General features: G+C 39.8%; 1 protein-coding gene across 4 annotated transcripts in view; it reads right to left on the bottom strand.

Annotated features, from left to right (window-relative positions):
* Window positions 1–16,618, bottom strand: part of dachd (dachshund d) — a 166,632-nt gene that overhangs the window by 69,576 nt on the left and 80,438 nt on the right. For 2 of the 4 annotated variants that reach the window (XM_086052393.1, XM_086052390.1), the window contains exons 2-3: window positions 10,153–10,268; window positions 3,873–3,923 (exon numbers count right to left, since the gene is read on the bottom strand). In XM_086052393.1, coding sequence (XP_085908519.1) covers window positions 3,873–3,923; window positions 10,153–10,268 — 167 coding nt within the window. The remainder of the gene's footprint in view (window positions 1–3,872; window positions 3,924–10,152; window positions 10,269–16,618) is intronic. The other 2 variants (XM_086052394.1, XM_086052392.1) reach the window with 1 other exon arrangement.

The raw sequence follows: 16,618 nt of genomic DNA, 5'->3' as shown, positions 1-16,618 counted from the left end.
GTGTGAGAGGTTACTAGTAAAAAAAAAAAAAAAAATCTTGAATTTAATCTTGAAATTATTCAAATTATTATGCGATACCTTATATCTTGTAATCAAATTCGGGGCTGAGTGTTTATTGCTTTACAGACTTTTACACTTGTATGACAGTTAAGAACACTGAATTGTTGCCTAAAACATTGCCTGTACTAATCATAAAGGTTTTAAGACAGGGCATCTGCAGGTTTAAAGAAGCCACATAAAATTTTTTAAAGCAACTTCCATCAAATTTAAGGCCTCTCCTTCATTAAATTTGACCATAATGACTGAGTAAAATGGACTCTGTATTAAATGACAGAATCGAAAGTCTAGTCACTACAAATTTGTCAAGAACTTTGCTAAGATTTGCAAAGGAAAGTTGAGTTTATGTCTGCATTTTTTTTATGACCTTTAAATGCTGCAGTACTCATTTTTGGGGCTTCAATTTAGAACACTAAATTTTACCATCCGTGGACATCTTTCTTTTGACACCTTTACAAAAATGAGATGTGTAAGGGACTCAATATTATCAAGGCCTTTTTTCTTTTACAATTAACAGTGATTAGCTTATTGTTACAGTTGCAAAACAGTTAACAACTTCATTAAAAATGTAACTTAAGTTACTTTATGTCTCTACGTTTAATGATAGCCACAGTTTGACTCTGGTACCAATTATTTTAACTTCCAGTGGAGAAAAACAATGTCTTCGGGGTTTCACTGTCATGTTATTTTATCAGTGAAGTAGTGGATGTTTGCAGGTAGGATGTATACTGTAGGGTGGCATTCATTTCTCTAATGGCAAACTCAGTTCCTCTGGCACATAAACGAATTACACTGAAGCTTCTGCTGCTCAAGTCGTGGCCATAGTGTGAGTGAAGGTCCTCTCTCCACTTTAAAGTAGATCTCATTTATGTGTGGTGTCAGTCCATGGCAAATGATCCCATTTGGAGGGTCGGGAATGTTGGGTTGGGGGTGAGGGGCAATCTGTCTGTAATGCATCAGCCACCTGAAAAACTCCCTCGGGCACGTGCATAGACTTACACGTGTGCTTTCTCACACACACACACACCCACACCCACACCTATGTACATATGAGAGTATTTCCTTAAATGGGAAGCTAAGCATATTAAGATGTCCTCTTTTCTAAATGGAAGCGGTGTCAAGGGCACACATACATATGTTAACAATGTGTTCCAACACGCACATTGCTGCTCTTGTTAGCGTGTGAGAGGAAACCTGCAAAAAAGTGTAGGCGTTGATTTTAATCCGACACGATTTGTTCATTTAGCGGCAGCAAAAATACAACATTTGCAGATGAATGAGTCATAAACACCACAGTGGATTGTGGCTTGTTTGGGAGAAACTAAAATGCATTGGACAAATTTGAGCGATGGTGATTTAGGTGTGACTGGCCATTAGTTACCATGGTACCATGGTGATGTTTCAAAAATGTAAATAAAATGCTGCTTGAACAGGCTTTATAGGACTAAATTAAAACGTTCTAAGAACATTTGAGATATTAAGGTTATAGAGACCATTTACAATTGACAGAATATATTGTGCCGTCCAGAAGTGCACTTTATACAACACTGCTTAAGAAAATAATGCCAATAACACGCAAGCAACAAAAACATCAAACAATATACAAAAATACATTCCTGAATTTCAGAGCATTTATTTAACACTATTTTCAGCCACACTCTTCAACTCCACAATATCACAAAAGCAGAATTAGGAGATGTTGTATAAGAAGGCTCTCCCTGACCTTATTTATTTTTGATTTTGCCGGCCAGCTGCATTGTGTAATATTGTCGGAGCTCAGAGCAGCCAATTGACCAGGCTTGAGAGATCACGTCAGAAGGTCATCATTTATTGGAATGTTTTGCAGGTCTCAAGGCCATAGCGCAATTAGTTATTTATAAAACAACTACTTACTCAATGCGGATTTGTTTTATCTTTCAAGAAGGTATCCAATGTAAATAAAGGCTCACACAAGTCGATTGAATTTGCTCGTCTCTTTTCTTTTCTATCTCTGAAGTTCAGGAATCATACAATCATCAGTTCTGGGCAGCTTGTCCATGTAGGCGGGGGGACACCCTGAATTGGTTGCCAGCCAATCGCAGCGCACACAGAGGCAAACAAACAACTGCACTCACAATCACACCTAGGGTCAATTTAGAGTGTCCAATCAATTTACCATGCATGTTTGTTTTTGGAATGTGGGAGGAAACTGGAGTACCCGGAGAAAACCCACGCAGGCACGGGGAGAACATGCAAACTCCACACAGGGAGGCCGGAGCCGGGATCGAACCCATGACCTCTGACCTGTGAGGCGGATGTGCGAACCAGTTGATATATATATATATATATATATATATATATATATATATATATATATATATATATATATATATATATATATATATATATATATATATAATATATATTATATATAAATGAAAATAAATGTATATAAATGTAATGTGTGTGTGTGTGTGTGTGTGTGTGCGTGTGAGTGTGTCGCAAATAGGCACGGGATTGCGAGCTCAAGTGAAAAATGAAGTAATATGACGTGACATGATAACTATTTGAGACACTTTCTCAGCGCCGCCATTTTACCATCCATCAGCGCTCTCTGGACGTGACAAGGACATCAATTAGCCGCCTGCTTAGATACTAACTTATGTGTGGTCAATTATATCTAATTAGGTGACTGCCAAAATCGGTAACTTCCCCTGACATTTAACGCCTAATGCTATCATCAAAATGGTTCAATTATGAAAGCAGCAAGCGACGGATAGGAAAAGTTGCATCTGAGCACAGTTAGCGAGGGCTGCGTAACTGTTTTGAGAAGTGCAAAAACCTCAATTACTTTATCAGTGGCCTCTGAATACCCCGACTAAATGTCAAGATCAGAGCGTCCCTCTGCGCTTGAAAGGGGATGCTATCAAAAGCCTTCTCTGTTGCTTCTCTGTTCCACTAAATAACACGACTCTTTCTCATCATTGTCCTCCTCCGCACTCATCTTGGCCTTTAAGTTTTGCTTTCTACAGATAGCCGCCGACCTCGCCCAATGTGTTCAAAGCAAATGATTGTGGTGAATGTGCTTCATATTAGGTTTCAAAAATCTCACAGACAATTCTTTCTTGCCTCCAGGACAAAATACACTTTTGGTATAAAATTACAGCAAAGAAAAGATAACTGTAAGTCTGTTAAAGCAACAATGTGTTGTAATTTAATCGGAAACCCTTTGTTATACAAGGTATCATATTTGGGAAGTTTGGTTGGTTTCTCCAGTGTACTAACAAATTCCTCCGAAATGATAAAAATGCAACCTTTTTTTAATTGAAATATCTAATCAAAAACATGCAACTCCAAAATGTTGTTTGTGCTTAAAATGAATGAATGAATGAATGAATGAATGAATGAATAGAGAAATAGCGAAATATGCAGGGTGGTGACACAGGATCTATTAATATATGCTTATATAAAATAATGACACCAGAAGAACCATATAACCTTTCTCAGACAATGAGTGAAAAAATAAAAGTATTTCTTAAGATCTTTGATAGTTAATAAAAAGTACTTCCAACATTTTGTGATGTCTTTATGATTTGTTTCTAAAATAAAGAAACATATTTCTAGGATTAAAAAAACAAATAGAAAGGGAAGACTATAGAATTTTGAAGATATGACAAAGTGAGACAATATTTTGGCATTACTAACATAGCAAAATAGCTAATCTCTGCAGTACTTAAAGGAAATGTTACAAAAGGTGTGCATCATTTAACAACTGTTACAGAAATCGAACAATTAGCTAATTGAAGATGCTTCAGTGTTTTGGTTGCACGACTTACTATAATGTCTGTTCATGTCATCTGGCATTTTGGGCTGCATTCTCTCATGTGCTGAAGTAAAAAAAAAAAAAAAACACACATAAACACACACATAGTTACACACTTTTCTGATTGTGCGGATTCTCCCGTCCACTTGCTTCTTGTCACACGAAGAAGTATAAACTTGATGTGGCCGCCCCTTGTCAAATCTGTTCGTCCATACATTCTCCCGCCGACTTACGCACATTTCCTCTTACGCACGACAGAGGCTATAGTAAGTATTGTTCACTTTGAACAACTTCACTTCACAACTACACTTGAAGTTTGGATTAAGTTAAAACATACAATATTTTATTGAGCTGCTAAAAGAGGGGCTGTGAGTCGACCATTCCTGTATTTTAGACTGGCTGTTGGCTACGAGGGATGGACTGGGACCACGTGGTCGGCTAAATATGCATACGGGAACATTGTGACGTATAAAAATATGAAACGCGAAGCGCGAACGGGCAAATATAGCCCTAAAAGCATATACACAGTTAGCCAAAAAGTACCAAAAAAAAACATAAAAGTTGAATGCTTCTGAGGTCCTACAATTTTCAACTTGACCAAAATTTTTGTGAAAAAAGAAGCACGACATGTTATGTGACAGCTCAGTGAACCACTAAAAGTATTGCTGGTGGATATCTTCGGCCATCCAGGTCATTTCATTCTTAAGGCCTAGATAGACCAAACCGACGTTGGAGGTTGTGAAGCGTCGTGGCGTCTTACTGCACCGTCTGTTTGGTGTAGTGACTACCGTCGTAGTGTCGTAGCCCGTCTGTAAGCATCTGGGGGGTGTTTATGCATGTAGAATAGTTGTGACATTTGGTCACTCTGATTGGCTGTTAGCTAGCAAATCAGCGCTTGGAGCACCAACGGGAAGTGACGAATGCGGATAAACTGTGAGCACGCATTCACTGCCTTAATCTTCTTACAAGTTCAAGAGCGAGGGTTGACAATTTTAGTATTCGACAATACTGTGTCAAGAACGTGAGGGTTTAAATAGTGACTACCGCCGCCGATGGTATGAAACGGTATTACATCGCACGCATGAGCAGAAGGTACTTTAATGGTCAGCGTCACTGTCTGTCTGTCGTTGCGGTGTATTTTTCCAGTGTGACGTGCCGACAGCCGGCCCGACGCCACAGGGAGTAAGCTCTTGTCACTGTTGGCCAAAGTCGGATTGGTCTATCTAGGCCACAAAGGTCAAAGTCAAGGCCCGCGGGCCACATCCGGCTCGCGAGAAGGTTTTCTACGGCCCCTGGGATGATTTTCCTTTATTATTAGAACCGGCGCGCAGACCGCAGCAAGACGGTGTGTGTAGCAGATGTGATGGGGTGCTTCGTGCCTGCCGATGACGTCACGCTTTAAAATATATTGTAGCGTCTTCCAACACAGACGTACTTTAATTATCACGTTTTTATTAGTCCAACCGGCTACTGTGGGCCGCAGCCAATGCCAGTACAGTACGACAACCGTTCAGTCGAAAAAGTGCAACTGCTCTCCACCTCCGCTCCTCTCGCTTCCATCCCCTCCCATCCAGCGAGCCGCGCGATGCATTCACTAACCTCGGAAACAACACAACCCGGCAAAACACATATTCGACCACAACACAGATAACCCAATTCGTTACACTATTTCTGTAATATATTTCTTTGCATCTATGTTTGCCACCCCCTGGCTGTTGTGTTTGCTAAATATAAAATAAAATAACGAACATTACCACTACTTTTGCGAGGATCGTCCTTCGGTCGTCTACGTGCCGACTGAAGACCTCATGTCACTGTTTCGTGGCTTTCAGAATTGGATTGTGGTGAAAAGTTATTCGGAGTAAAACACGCTTTAAGAAATACTTCATGTTAGAAAGCTCACGTTGTTTTATTATTAGTAATTGTTGTCATTTGATAAATTCATTGAGTTTCGACATAGTGCTGTCATGTCCCACACTGTGAATAGGTATGGAACGCTCCTTGAGCGCTAAGTGTTGATAGCGAGTGATTTTTTTTTTTTCTTTTTCCTCTTTCGACACAGCTCGTAGCTTGTCCGTGCCAGCAAACTCAGTAGTTGCAGATTGCCCGTGTTTCACCACGTTTGTTGTTGTGTGTAAATGTTAAAAGGTGAGTTTAATCATTTAAGGTCATGTCAGGTAATTGCTGTACATAATAGCCTAGATATGTTCTCGTGAGTGATGTCACGTTGATGAACACTAGTTAGTTATTTCGGCTAGTATGCTAACTATTCTAGTGATGAAACATGTGAATGTGTATTGTATGTGTTGTTTGGCGGTTTAATTGCTTAATACGGTGAATTGTAATGTTTAGGCATATTGTTAACTAATGGATGAGCATTGGATGATGTTGCTAGGTTATTCTTTGTCTGTGTTATTGCAGACCACAATAAATAGACATGTCAAGTGGAATACGGGCCTGTGTTCTCTGACAAGAGCATCCGCATCCATACCTTGCCACGTGGCAAGAGTCAGCTGGAGACATCATACCAATCATATGATCTTCTCCGTTTTACTTCACATTATGCACAGTTCATACAATCTTGCAGCCCGAGTCAACCAGAAAATTGTTTCCAGTTTGGCAGGAGAAACGCAAACGAAAGTGATGTACGGGCTGCCTCGCAAAAGTAGCAGTTATGTACTTTATTTTATTTTGTATTTAGTAACTCCGAAGATAAAAACACAACAGCCAGGGGGCTGACAAACAAAGAGGCAAATAAATATATTACAGAAACATAAAGTGTGACATCATCAGCAGGCGCGAAGGACCCGATCCAGTCTGGACATTTAAAAAAATTTCAGTGAACATTCTATCAGTCTGATTTCTGTTCATGTGACAGCAGACATTCGAAAATAATATGTAATGTGTAAGATCACATATAGATGTGTGAGGGCATATTACAATTTCTTTAGATTTAGTACACCGGGGTTGACAGGTATGATAGCGACACTAAGAGACTTGTTATAAAAGCTGAGGAAATGTTTTGTTTTGGGAATTTTTTTACAGTGGTTTACAGCTGTACTGTGGATTCGTTTTTCCTGTAACGGAATTGGGTGTTTTGGCATTACACTTAAAAATGTAGGGAGACCCCAGGAGCTAACTGACATCGTCGTAGAAACTAGCAGTGTTGTTTTATGTGTATTGTACATGGAGAACTTCAATAAATATCATTTACACTAAGTGAATGCTGAAAACGGTATAACATCGTTAGACGTGTCAAGAAGGAGAGCACAACAATATGCAAATGGGAGCACTTAAAGTCACCAACATCAAAGTAGTGAAGAAGCCCGCTACAAATAGAACAAAAGCGTTCGTCGCAATAAGATTCGGCCTGAGGGGGCGTCAGGGCCTGAACGCTTGCTGTTGATTCTTGTGGCGATAAGCTTGTTTTAGCGTCAACCAGCGCCTATGTACATATTGCAGTGGAGTGGATTTAATCGCGCTAATTAGAATGCACTCCAGGCAACAAATGCAACATCTACCGGAATAATCTGAGAGAAAAGATCTCCACTCCAATTTATTCAACCTTCCCTTTGTTGTTGTTTTTTTCCACAGGGGCTTACGCAGACGATCTGTTTTTGGTGAACGAGTGAGCGGCGGGTGTCTGGTGGCAGGGGGCTTCATGTGTCACTTCGGACCCGTTGCCATTTCGAGGATGAGCTGCAGGGAGCCCTTGAGCAGGGAATACAGTGGTACCTCCAAGTTCCAACACCCCGAAGGATGTACGTATCTGGAATTTGACCCACATTTGAGAGAAATACGTCCTGTAGGCTAGTTCTCCAAAATTTGGGCGTTCAAACCGTCATCATATGTCAGTTCATCATATCACTGCAAAACTCCATAGAACTCATGTTAGCCATCATCCAAGGATTACTTTGTGCGTGTGTTTTGCCACAGCATTTTGAGAACATTCAGCTAACACCGTCATGTTAGGCCAGGGGTCACCAAGTCCGGTCTCAAGGGCACCTATCCTGCATGTTTTCCATCCCTCCCTGCTGCAACACACCTGTTTAAAATGATCTGTACCGTTATCAGGCTTCTGAAAAGCTAGCTGATGAGCTGATCGTTTCAATCAGGTGTGTTTTAGCGGGGAGGGATGGAAAACATGCAGGATAGGTGCCCTTGAGGACCGGACTTAGGTGTTAGGCAGAGGTGAAGTGAGTGAAGTCCAGCTGTTTGTGCCACTTGACAAAAATGAACACCTGGTGAAGTAGTAGACTGCCATGTTAGCTTCAAGCTAGCCACAGACTGGCTACCTGTTATACTCTTATAACAGCTAATACGCTCCCATATGCTCAACCCTTGTGATCAGAAGTTAGAGTGTTTTATAGACGTGTGCTAATTAGTTTCTATCATTCTTAACTGTTACAGAAGTCCAACAATTAGCTAATTGAAGATGCTTACTACTTTATTAGTCTGCCTTCTTCTATCATTACAACCTATTGAGGATGCTTCCTCTTTTGGATGAAGTTTCATGAGAAGCCAAATAAAAAGCCAAATGAGATGTATGCTGAAGTAGCACACAATTTAAGAGGCGTATCCAATATTCCGGTCAAACTGTAAAATGTGAGTGGTGTTAGTCCATCTATAGCAGGGGTGGGCAATTCCAGTCCTCGAGGGCCGGTGTCCTGCCTGTTTTTCATCTCGCCCTGCTGCAACACACCTGACTCAAATGATCATATAATTAGCAAGGTCTGCAGAAGCTGGATAACGAACCTGATCATATGGATCAGGTGGGTTGCAGCAGGCTGACACACTGTATAAAACATGCAGGACACCGGACCTTGAGGACCGGAATTGCCCACCCCTGATCTATAGTGTTTGACAAGGAGCTCTGAGTGGAGATGTCAATTTCTGTTGGCCTTTTGCGCTTCGCTACTGACTGGTTAATTTCCACATCCTGTCATTTGTGGGATCAAAAGGTAGAGAGTTTCATGCTTCATGCATGGCAATTTATTCTTAAGATTCTTAGTTATCATAAGAAGTATAATTTATTTAAATAAAAAACAACAACATTTGATAAGTGAAAACGCTTACTACTAGAGTTTTTTTTTTCTACTCACATCCTTTTTCTCTTCACATCCTTGTTGAGGCTGCTCCCTCTTTTGGAATAATTGTTTGCAAACAACAAAAAGATAATCAGGGGAGTTACTGTATTTTCTGGACTATAAGCCGCACCTTTATGTAAGTCGCATCCACTCTATTTTTTTTTTAAAGAATGAAAAAGCGATATATAAACCGCAACGGGTTATAATCCGGACATATCTATGTTGATAAAATTTGATATTTACTGCATTTACAGTACACTTTTGAACTGTAAATGTACATGCATGTACCTGAACAGATTCTTTCCTAACCGTCCAGCAACTTTGTTGATTAAAACGGAACAGAACCAAGAGAAAATAACCAGTACTTATCTTCATTTCACTTCCCGCTGCCGCCTCCAACGTTTCATCATAGATTCAGTGACGCTAAGCTTGCATGCAGCAGCGTACTTTCCTTAGGAAGATCGATGGCCTTCAACTTAAAACTTGCATCATACGAACTTCTTCGTGTGGGTTCCATGATGAAAGGGTGAGGATTTGAAAATAATTAACTGTTTGTAATTTGTCGTGTGTGTTGTATCTGCTAAAGAAAAGTAGCATATTTTTCTTTGCATTGATTTTTCCTCGGTTTTGATTGTAATTCCGCCCCTAGCGGTGGAAGAAAGATCCTCAGAATAGCCACACTTTTATAGAACCCGCATGGTTCAAAACCGAGGCAAAAAGTTGCGGCTTATAGTCCGAAAAATACGGTAATCCTTTTTCATCTCTTCACAGAATTTAGGTCTTGGGGTACACTGTGGGAGCTTGCAAATGCAGAGGCATTGTTTTGGTCAAATCTCAAATTGCACAATCACAGTGAGTGGTGTGGTGCATTTCAGTCCATCTGTTTGCGCTCTTTGACAGGATGGAACACAAAGAGAATATGTAAACTGCTATGCTAGTCTGTCATGCTAGCTGTGACTGGCTAGCTTCAATATGTGCCACTTGTGAATAAAGGGCATGTGTTACATTAGGGGTTGATTTCATTTTATACTTGTGTGACAGTTCATGTTAAAAAATGAAATGACTCCTCCTCATTGGATTATTCAAGTAAAGAGTGTTCAAGAAGGGTTTTACAATGTGACAGTTTGGACTCTAGAACGAATTATTCCAAATATAATTTATGTAAATGGAATATTTTGCTTGTCCAAGCCCAACTGGGAATCCTACCTGTGGGTGGGATCATGCCAGGGGACATGAGACCGGGGACCGTGTGGGGCATGATGTGAGGGTTCTCAGGCGATGTCACACTCTGGGTCCTCTTCGGGGGCCGACCAGGTCTGGAGCTGAAAGGAAACACAAGAGGCAGACGGATGAGAGAGAGCGGGGGTGGCAGCGAGGGGGACGGCGGCGGTGGTGGTGTGGTGAGGGGGGGGTACAGCGACGGCTGGTGTTAACATTTGGAGCGTTCCACAACGAGCTAACACGCACTGTAAATAAATTCCCTTTCAAGGACAGTTGCTTTCTGCAGCTCAACATAATAGACTTCCATAACTAATTAGATTACACGCTGAATTCATTTCCTTTTATTGAAGATCAACCACTTTTTGATGCATAATTCATAGCCCATACCTCGTTACCTGTTTCTGCGCATTAATATCCCCCGCACTATTTGAATTGCCTCGTTTGCATATGCTAAAATCCTCAGCCCACGTCAGTCTGGAAATTACACATTAACTTGTTATAATTATTGCAGTCAGGCCACTATTGATTTATGAGACTTTTAAAAACCAAATATGTGTAGTTGCAGTAATGAATGATATTTTAAGCTTCTTCAGGAAATTAAAAGGCAATGGCTGCCTTAGGAAATGTTCCGCTTGCTTGATTTAATGCATGCCATCGCTGGAAGGTGGTGTGACAGAGTGATTCAGACCTGTTGGACCACTCCGATGGGGGGGAGTTTTATTACAGCGAGCGAGGGGCACAGATCCAGCCGTGATAAATGACCCAGTCACCTGACTGAGGAGAGGGGGAAAAAAGGCCTTGGAAGAAGATACCACACTGACTTTCCACACGTCTCACTCATTGCCGTGTTAATACAGCTCCAAGTTGCAATCAATACCTACTTTGCTGCCTTATACTTACAAAGAGAAGCCTACAGGGTGACAAAAACATATTATAAGGGGGCAAAGAGTCCATAAAGGTATACTCTGGTGTCTCTACTGAAGATGAATTATGCCCGACTTGACACCAGTGACATATTGGCGTCATAAATTATTGGCCATACAATAGTCTGAGCGTTATCAGGCTACTAAATCCTATCCAAAATGAGCCGAAGCTCTTGTTTAAGATCTTTCAAAGATCAGTCAAAACCAGAACAACATGGCATTCCTATTAGAAAGACAAAACAAGGCAAGAAATCAAATTTTCGAATGGTGTTGGCCGACACTGTCCTCCCCCTTCGCAGCACCCTCCATTCAAATGAATTATTTTTCTGTTAATAAGACTGCAACAGTCAAATGTGATGTATTGAGTTCCACTAGAAACCACAATTACATTCTCCAATGGGATGTAAATGTTTGTTCTTCTGCTAACGAGAAAATTAGAAGATAGGAAGACAGGAAGGGTGGTCTAACAAAATATTTGACTCTTAGCTCAGACTTGTGTCTTGTGGTATGGAATGATGCAATGGAGGAGGTTTTCAATTGCATGCAACACTGTTTGCTATTTTTTTTATAACACTATAACCGAAACAACAATGATGCTTCACACTTTGCTGTATCTTAATAAAACGTACTAATGTTTTATTAGTTTGTTTTGCCATGGTGTCGTGGTGCCGTAAGTCCTTGGGAGGCACCGATGTCAATGCCAGTACTTGTATACCACTATACTGTATCTCTGTACGGTATCGGTACTTTTTTCAAATTAAATTTTCACCGATGCTGTATACAACCATTCCACATCATTCGCCGATGCCAGCTGTGTGTGTGGCGATACTTTAGGATACAGATGACAACAGTTTTAGATGACTGCAAATTATGCTCTGCAAAATGGATGATGAATTCCTTGGGTGGCCACCGACCCGCAAGCGGAGTTTTGGGAGCCCCATCGCTTGCTCCGCTCCACATGCGAACAACCACATTGTGGTTTGTTGTGGTTCCTCAATGGTCTGGTTTATTAGGTGTTAATATTCAGTTTTTGTTTTACCATGTAATCTGCTGATAGTAGTTTTTATTCCTTGTTATGAGCCCAAACTGTGATCTGTGTCACCTTTCAAGTGACATTCTGTAGATGGAAAAACACCTTTTTCCACATTGAACTAATTTGCACTTGTTCATGTGTTGTGCAGACAAAATCGTGCTATTGTAAATAGCTCAATTTTATTCTGTTTGTTCTTAATTTTTTTTCCTACCAGTTTGCCGTGTAAATAACAATGGTAAACAACAAATGTTAATCAGAGATGGCTTTATGTGTCCCGAAACGTATTTTGGATTTCTGGCACATTAGATTTTTGAAATATTTTCATTTTTTTAAGTTTGACCGACAAAAGCTTGTGCAATTATGGATTTTACTATGCATTGTAATTTATAGCAATGACGTTTCAGAAAAAAAAAAAAAAACTATTTCTGCATCCGACCCTTAATTCATAAATGTTACTAAATATATTACTGCATTACATATTATTATTGTTCCAATATTATTAATATTATTATGAAAATCTGATGTTCTAGAGAAAAAAAAGGGCAGAATCCGAATCAGCGCAAAAAAAAATCATCTAGAAACATTTACTTGCATCTCTGATTAAAAAAAATTAGTAAAATGTGTTGAACAGTGCTTGTTGCTTTTCAGTGCAGCTGCCATTCATTTTTACACTAGCAGTTTTGTTTTGCAATGTATTTATTCTGTTGGTGTGTACGTTGCAATTACAGTAGACACCCGAGGAGACCGGGCCAGCCCACGAATAGCCAAAGTCTGCGTTTTACTGATGGCCATTGAAATGCATTGAAACACAAAAATAAAATATTCAAATAAATAAATAAATAAAATGGCCATTTTCCATGGGAGGTGGGGGGCAATAAGGGGAATCCACGAGTGCTGAATCGCAAGTACGGAATCTGGGATCCACTGCATGTTGCAAGCTGTTTCTCGAAAAAAAAAGTGTTATATTTGAGTTAAACACATGCCGTTTTCGAAGCAAGTTAGTCTTTTTTTTTTAACAGTATTTGATTAAAATAAAACACTTTTCAGAACACTTGCATAACATAAAGGCATAATGAAGTATCTTTGACAGCATGTGGTGACCCAAAAGGGTGAGACATTCACAAGGAACCTGTACCTTTAAAGTGTATGGGACACGATTTCTACAAATTTCAATATGTTGTATCAAGCGATAAAATATCCAAGTCATACGGGATGGTTTCTCGAATTGATACACATTAACCGAGTATTTATCATTAGGCTTTGAAAATTTTCAGGGCGGGGCGAAATCGTGAAGAAGGCGGATATGACGTCATTGAGCCACGTCTCTGACTTGTCAGCTGTGAAGTGTGCTTGCGGTGGTTTTTCTTCTAATTCATTTCTTCTTTAATTGAACAATAAAAATTCTTACCAAGAGCTTGTCATCGCCATTTTCAGAGTCTAAAGACGACGCGGCTGGGCCAGTGACGTCGCGCACACACTGAGTCAAATGGCCAGTGGGCGGACCCAGCTCATGCAAATATTGAGTTTTCTTCATCTTTACTCAGGCCTTTTCATTTACTTTTTACAAAACTAATCATTGGAATCCCATTTGTACTTGAACTCCTTCTTGCTGCAACTACTGCAATCCGTGTTGTGCACAAAAAAAATCCCTGGACAGGAATCGGCCTTTTCCATCAAATCCGTTTAAATGACGATGTACTATTTTTTTTTTTAATATTCTATTAAACACTTGTGGCTGAATCCAGCACCCTCATCAGCCACTGCGGTCGTTTGCGTTACAGCCCAACTCATTGCATTTCCCACAGGCAGCATCCGCAGCAAACGGCCTTAATAGTGGAGCTTATTCAGCCGTGTCTTGTGAGGTTTACTTACCTCGCTGCTTGCTAATAGAGTGCGCTCGCTCGCTCTGTCTGTCTGAATGTGCTGACTCTCACGGCGTGGCTCGAGAGGACTAAAAGCCGACCCTCATCGAACCCTTTGAAGGGGGCCGGGAAAAAATATACAAGCGAGCGAAGTGGCGAGGGAGTGAAAGTGAGAGGAGGGCAGCGAGGGAGGGGGGAGAACAAGTGCCCGCTCAACCTGGGAATGTCTGGACATGTAATTCCTATTTCTATATGCCTCTTTGATCGGAGGAGAGGGAGCGATCGCGGACAGTTTTGCTGTCATCACTTTCATTCGTACTCTGGCTGAATTATTTATGAAAGACCTCAATGGAGGCTACGTGATGGCTAAAAGGCTTTTTGCCAACAATACAAAAAGCAAAAAAGAGCTTCTCAAATGGACAAAAAAAGTGATGTTAAAGGCTGTGGATTCTAGTATGAAAAAAATAGTGAGGTAAAAGTGGTTTGTCAGCTTGTATGCATACAAGCTGCTCGTGAAAGTCGCACACTTGTAACATAATGAAACATAGCATGTGCACATCTGCGACGGTCAAGCTAACTGACACAGTGTGTCCGCAGAGGAACTCAACCTGCCCTCCAACAATAAAAGTGCCAAGCTATTTATCAAGCAGCAGATGCTGATTTCCCTAAATAGCCTGGCACAGAAAAAGGCCCCAAACTAGGCCATTATTGCAGAACAACTGAATGCATGCATGATTTTTATAACCACATCTTTGTTTCTACATGATGGACTACATAACAAAAATGTTTTTCTTTGCTTTTCCGATTAACAGAATTCTAGACAATTTCATCAGTTAATTGCGACACTGGAGAAAAGAGTTTTGGAAAACAAACAAACACGGAAATACATATACACATTTTTTTTGTTGTTCACAGATATGTTGCTTAGTCTAAATGAAGAAGTTTCTGTTTTTATATCAACAAGAGTCCAGTTAAATTAATTAGGTTAACCTAAAGCGCTTTTGGGCACCATATGGTATAGCTAGAGCGCTATATAAGAGCACACCATTTACCATCAAGAAGACAGGCTTGCATATGTAATTTCACTAGCTCATAAATGAAAAGTGTTTACTGTCGCTGTCCAATAACCAGCATCTGCAAATTGTGTTTTTTATGTTACACAAAAAGAGTCTTTGGTTTTCGGATTCATGACAAATACAGGGTCCCACGCTTTAATTAGAAATTCTAAGAAATTCTCATTGAAAAAAATATTCCTTGCATTTCCTGGTTATTAGGTACACAAATAACAAAAAAATGTGAATTTAAAAAAGAATACCTAAAATTGTAATTTTTATACACCTGTGCCAAATGGCATTGCTGGCCAAACTCACTCAAAAGGTGTTTTGGATACAAATTATTTGAGTCGTGGAATCTTGTTTTTGGAATATTTTTGGGCAATTTCCAAAGAAATGTTCACATCAAGCATGCTCAGTAGGCTACAAACAATAAATAGGCAAGAAAATTTGCAATAAAATATTTATACTATGAACACTGCGTCAGGATTAAAACACTCCATGGCCCAGTAGTCTTAAATGGCAGGAAATCCAAAAACTCCCATGGATAGTAGCATAGCCAGGATCTCCCAATTCTTGGGCAGAATAGAAATTGGTGTGGTACACAATGTGTCCGATCATCTCGCCCGTGAAAATTGTTTTGAAGTAAGTGAAAGGTGTCCACACTTCGTTAGGGAGGTTCAAATAATTTTTTATATGTTAAACTGAGACTTGTGTGAGCTTAACATTGGCACTTATATAATAGGTTTGCATGTAAAAATTACATCAGTACCAAAGTGTTCCCCCCAAAAGACTCTGTAGTGATTTAAGGTCTTATTTTCCTTTTTTTTCTTCAACAATTTACCTGATTGTGTTCAGTAGTCATTCATAAACCACAATATGACAAAAAAACATTCCAACCTTTGAAAAACTAACCAGATATGTTGTAAGCGAGGGGTGGTTTTAGAAAAAATTGCATCTAGCTGGGATCCCTATTTAAAGTGCAACCGCCCCCCCCCCCCCCCCAAAAAAAAAGTATTTGAGTATTATTTTTGTGCATAACATATTTACGCCAAGTGTAAGATTTAATGAGCTGAAGTGTTCACTTCCAAGCAGATGTCGATATTTTAACCCTAACCCAAACGGACACAGTGGCCATTGAAAGGTTTAAGGCATTGAAACCATGACTCTAGAAACAAGGCTACTGTTGGCATTAGAATGTCTTAAATCAAGCTTTAAAAATCTTTAAAAATGTTAGCATGTGATGAGTATGACTTTATTTTTGTAAATAGTCTCAAATCTCAAAACATTCTTAAAAAAATTATTTCCTGAATGACTCTTGTGGTAACGTCACGCAATCACAATATGTGTTTTTAGTTAGGACTCTTTAGAGCAAATGCACATCATTTATTAACCTTGGACAACATGGGACATTGGGAAGTATGTCTTGAATTTTATTTCAAATGGATTTAACTTGCCTTAAGCTGTAGGACGCCCTGATTGACATAAATCGAACCGTTTATCGTCATACGAACAAGACAAATGTGGAAGTTGATCAACTAACAAAACATTTTGAATAAATAAAAACACACACTTAAAAAT

Source organism: Filicampus tigris, chromosome 14 (genome assembly GCF_054856515.1).
Source record: "Filicampus tigris isolate MCC_2025a chromosome 14, RoL_Ftig_1.0, whole genome shotgun sequence".
NCBI lineage: Eukaryota > Metazoa > Chordata > Actinopteri > Syngnathiformes > Syngnathidae > Filicampus > Filicampus tigris.
Note: the sequence above shows the minus strand (reverse complement) of the source record. Positions and strands in the feature narration are given on the sequence as shown.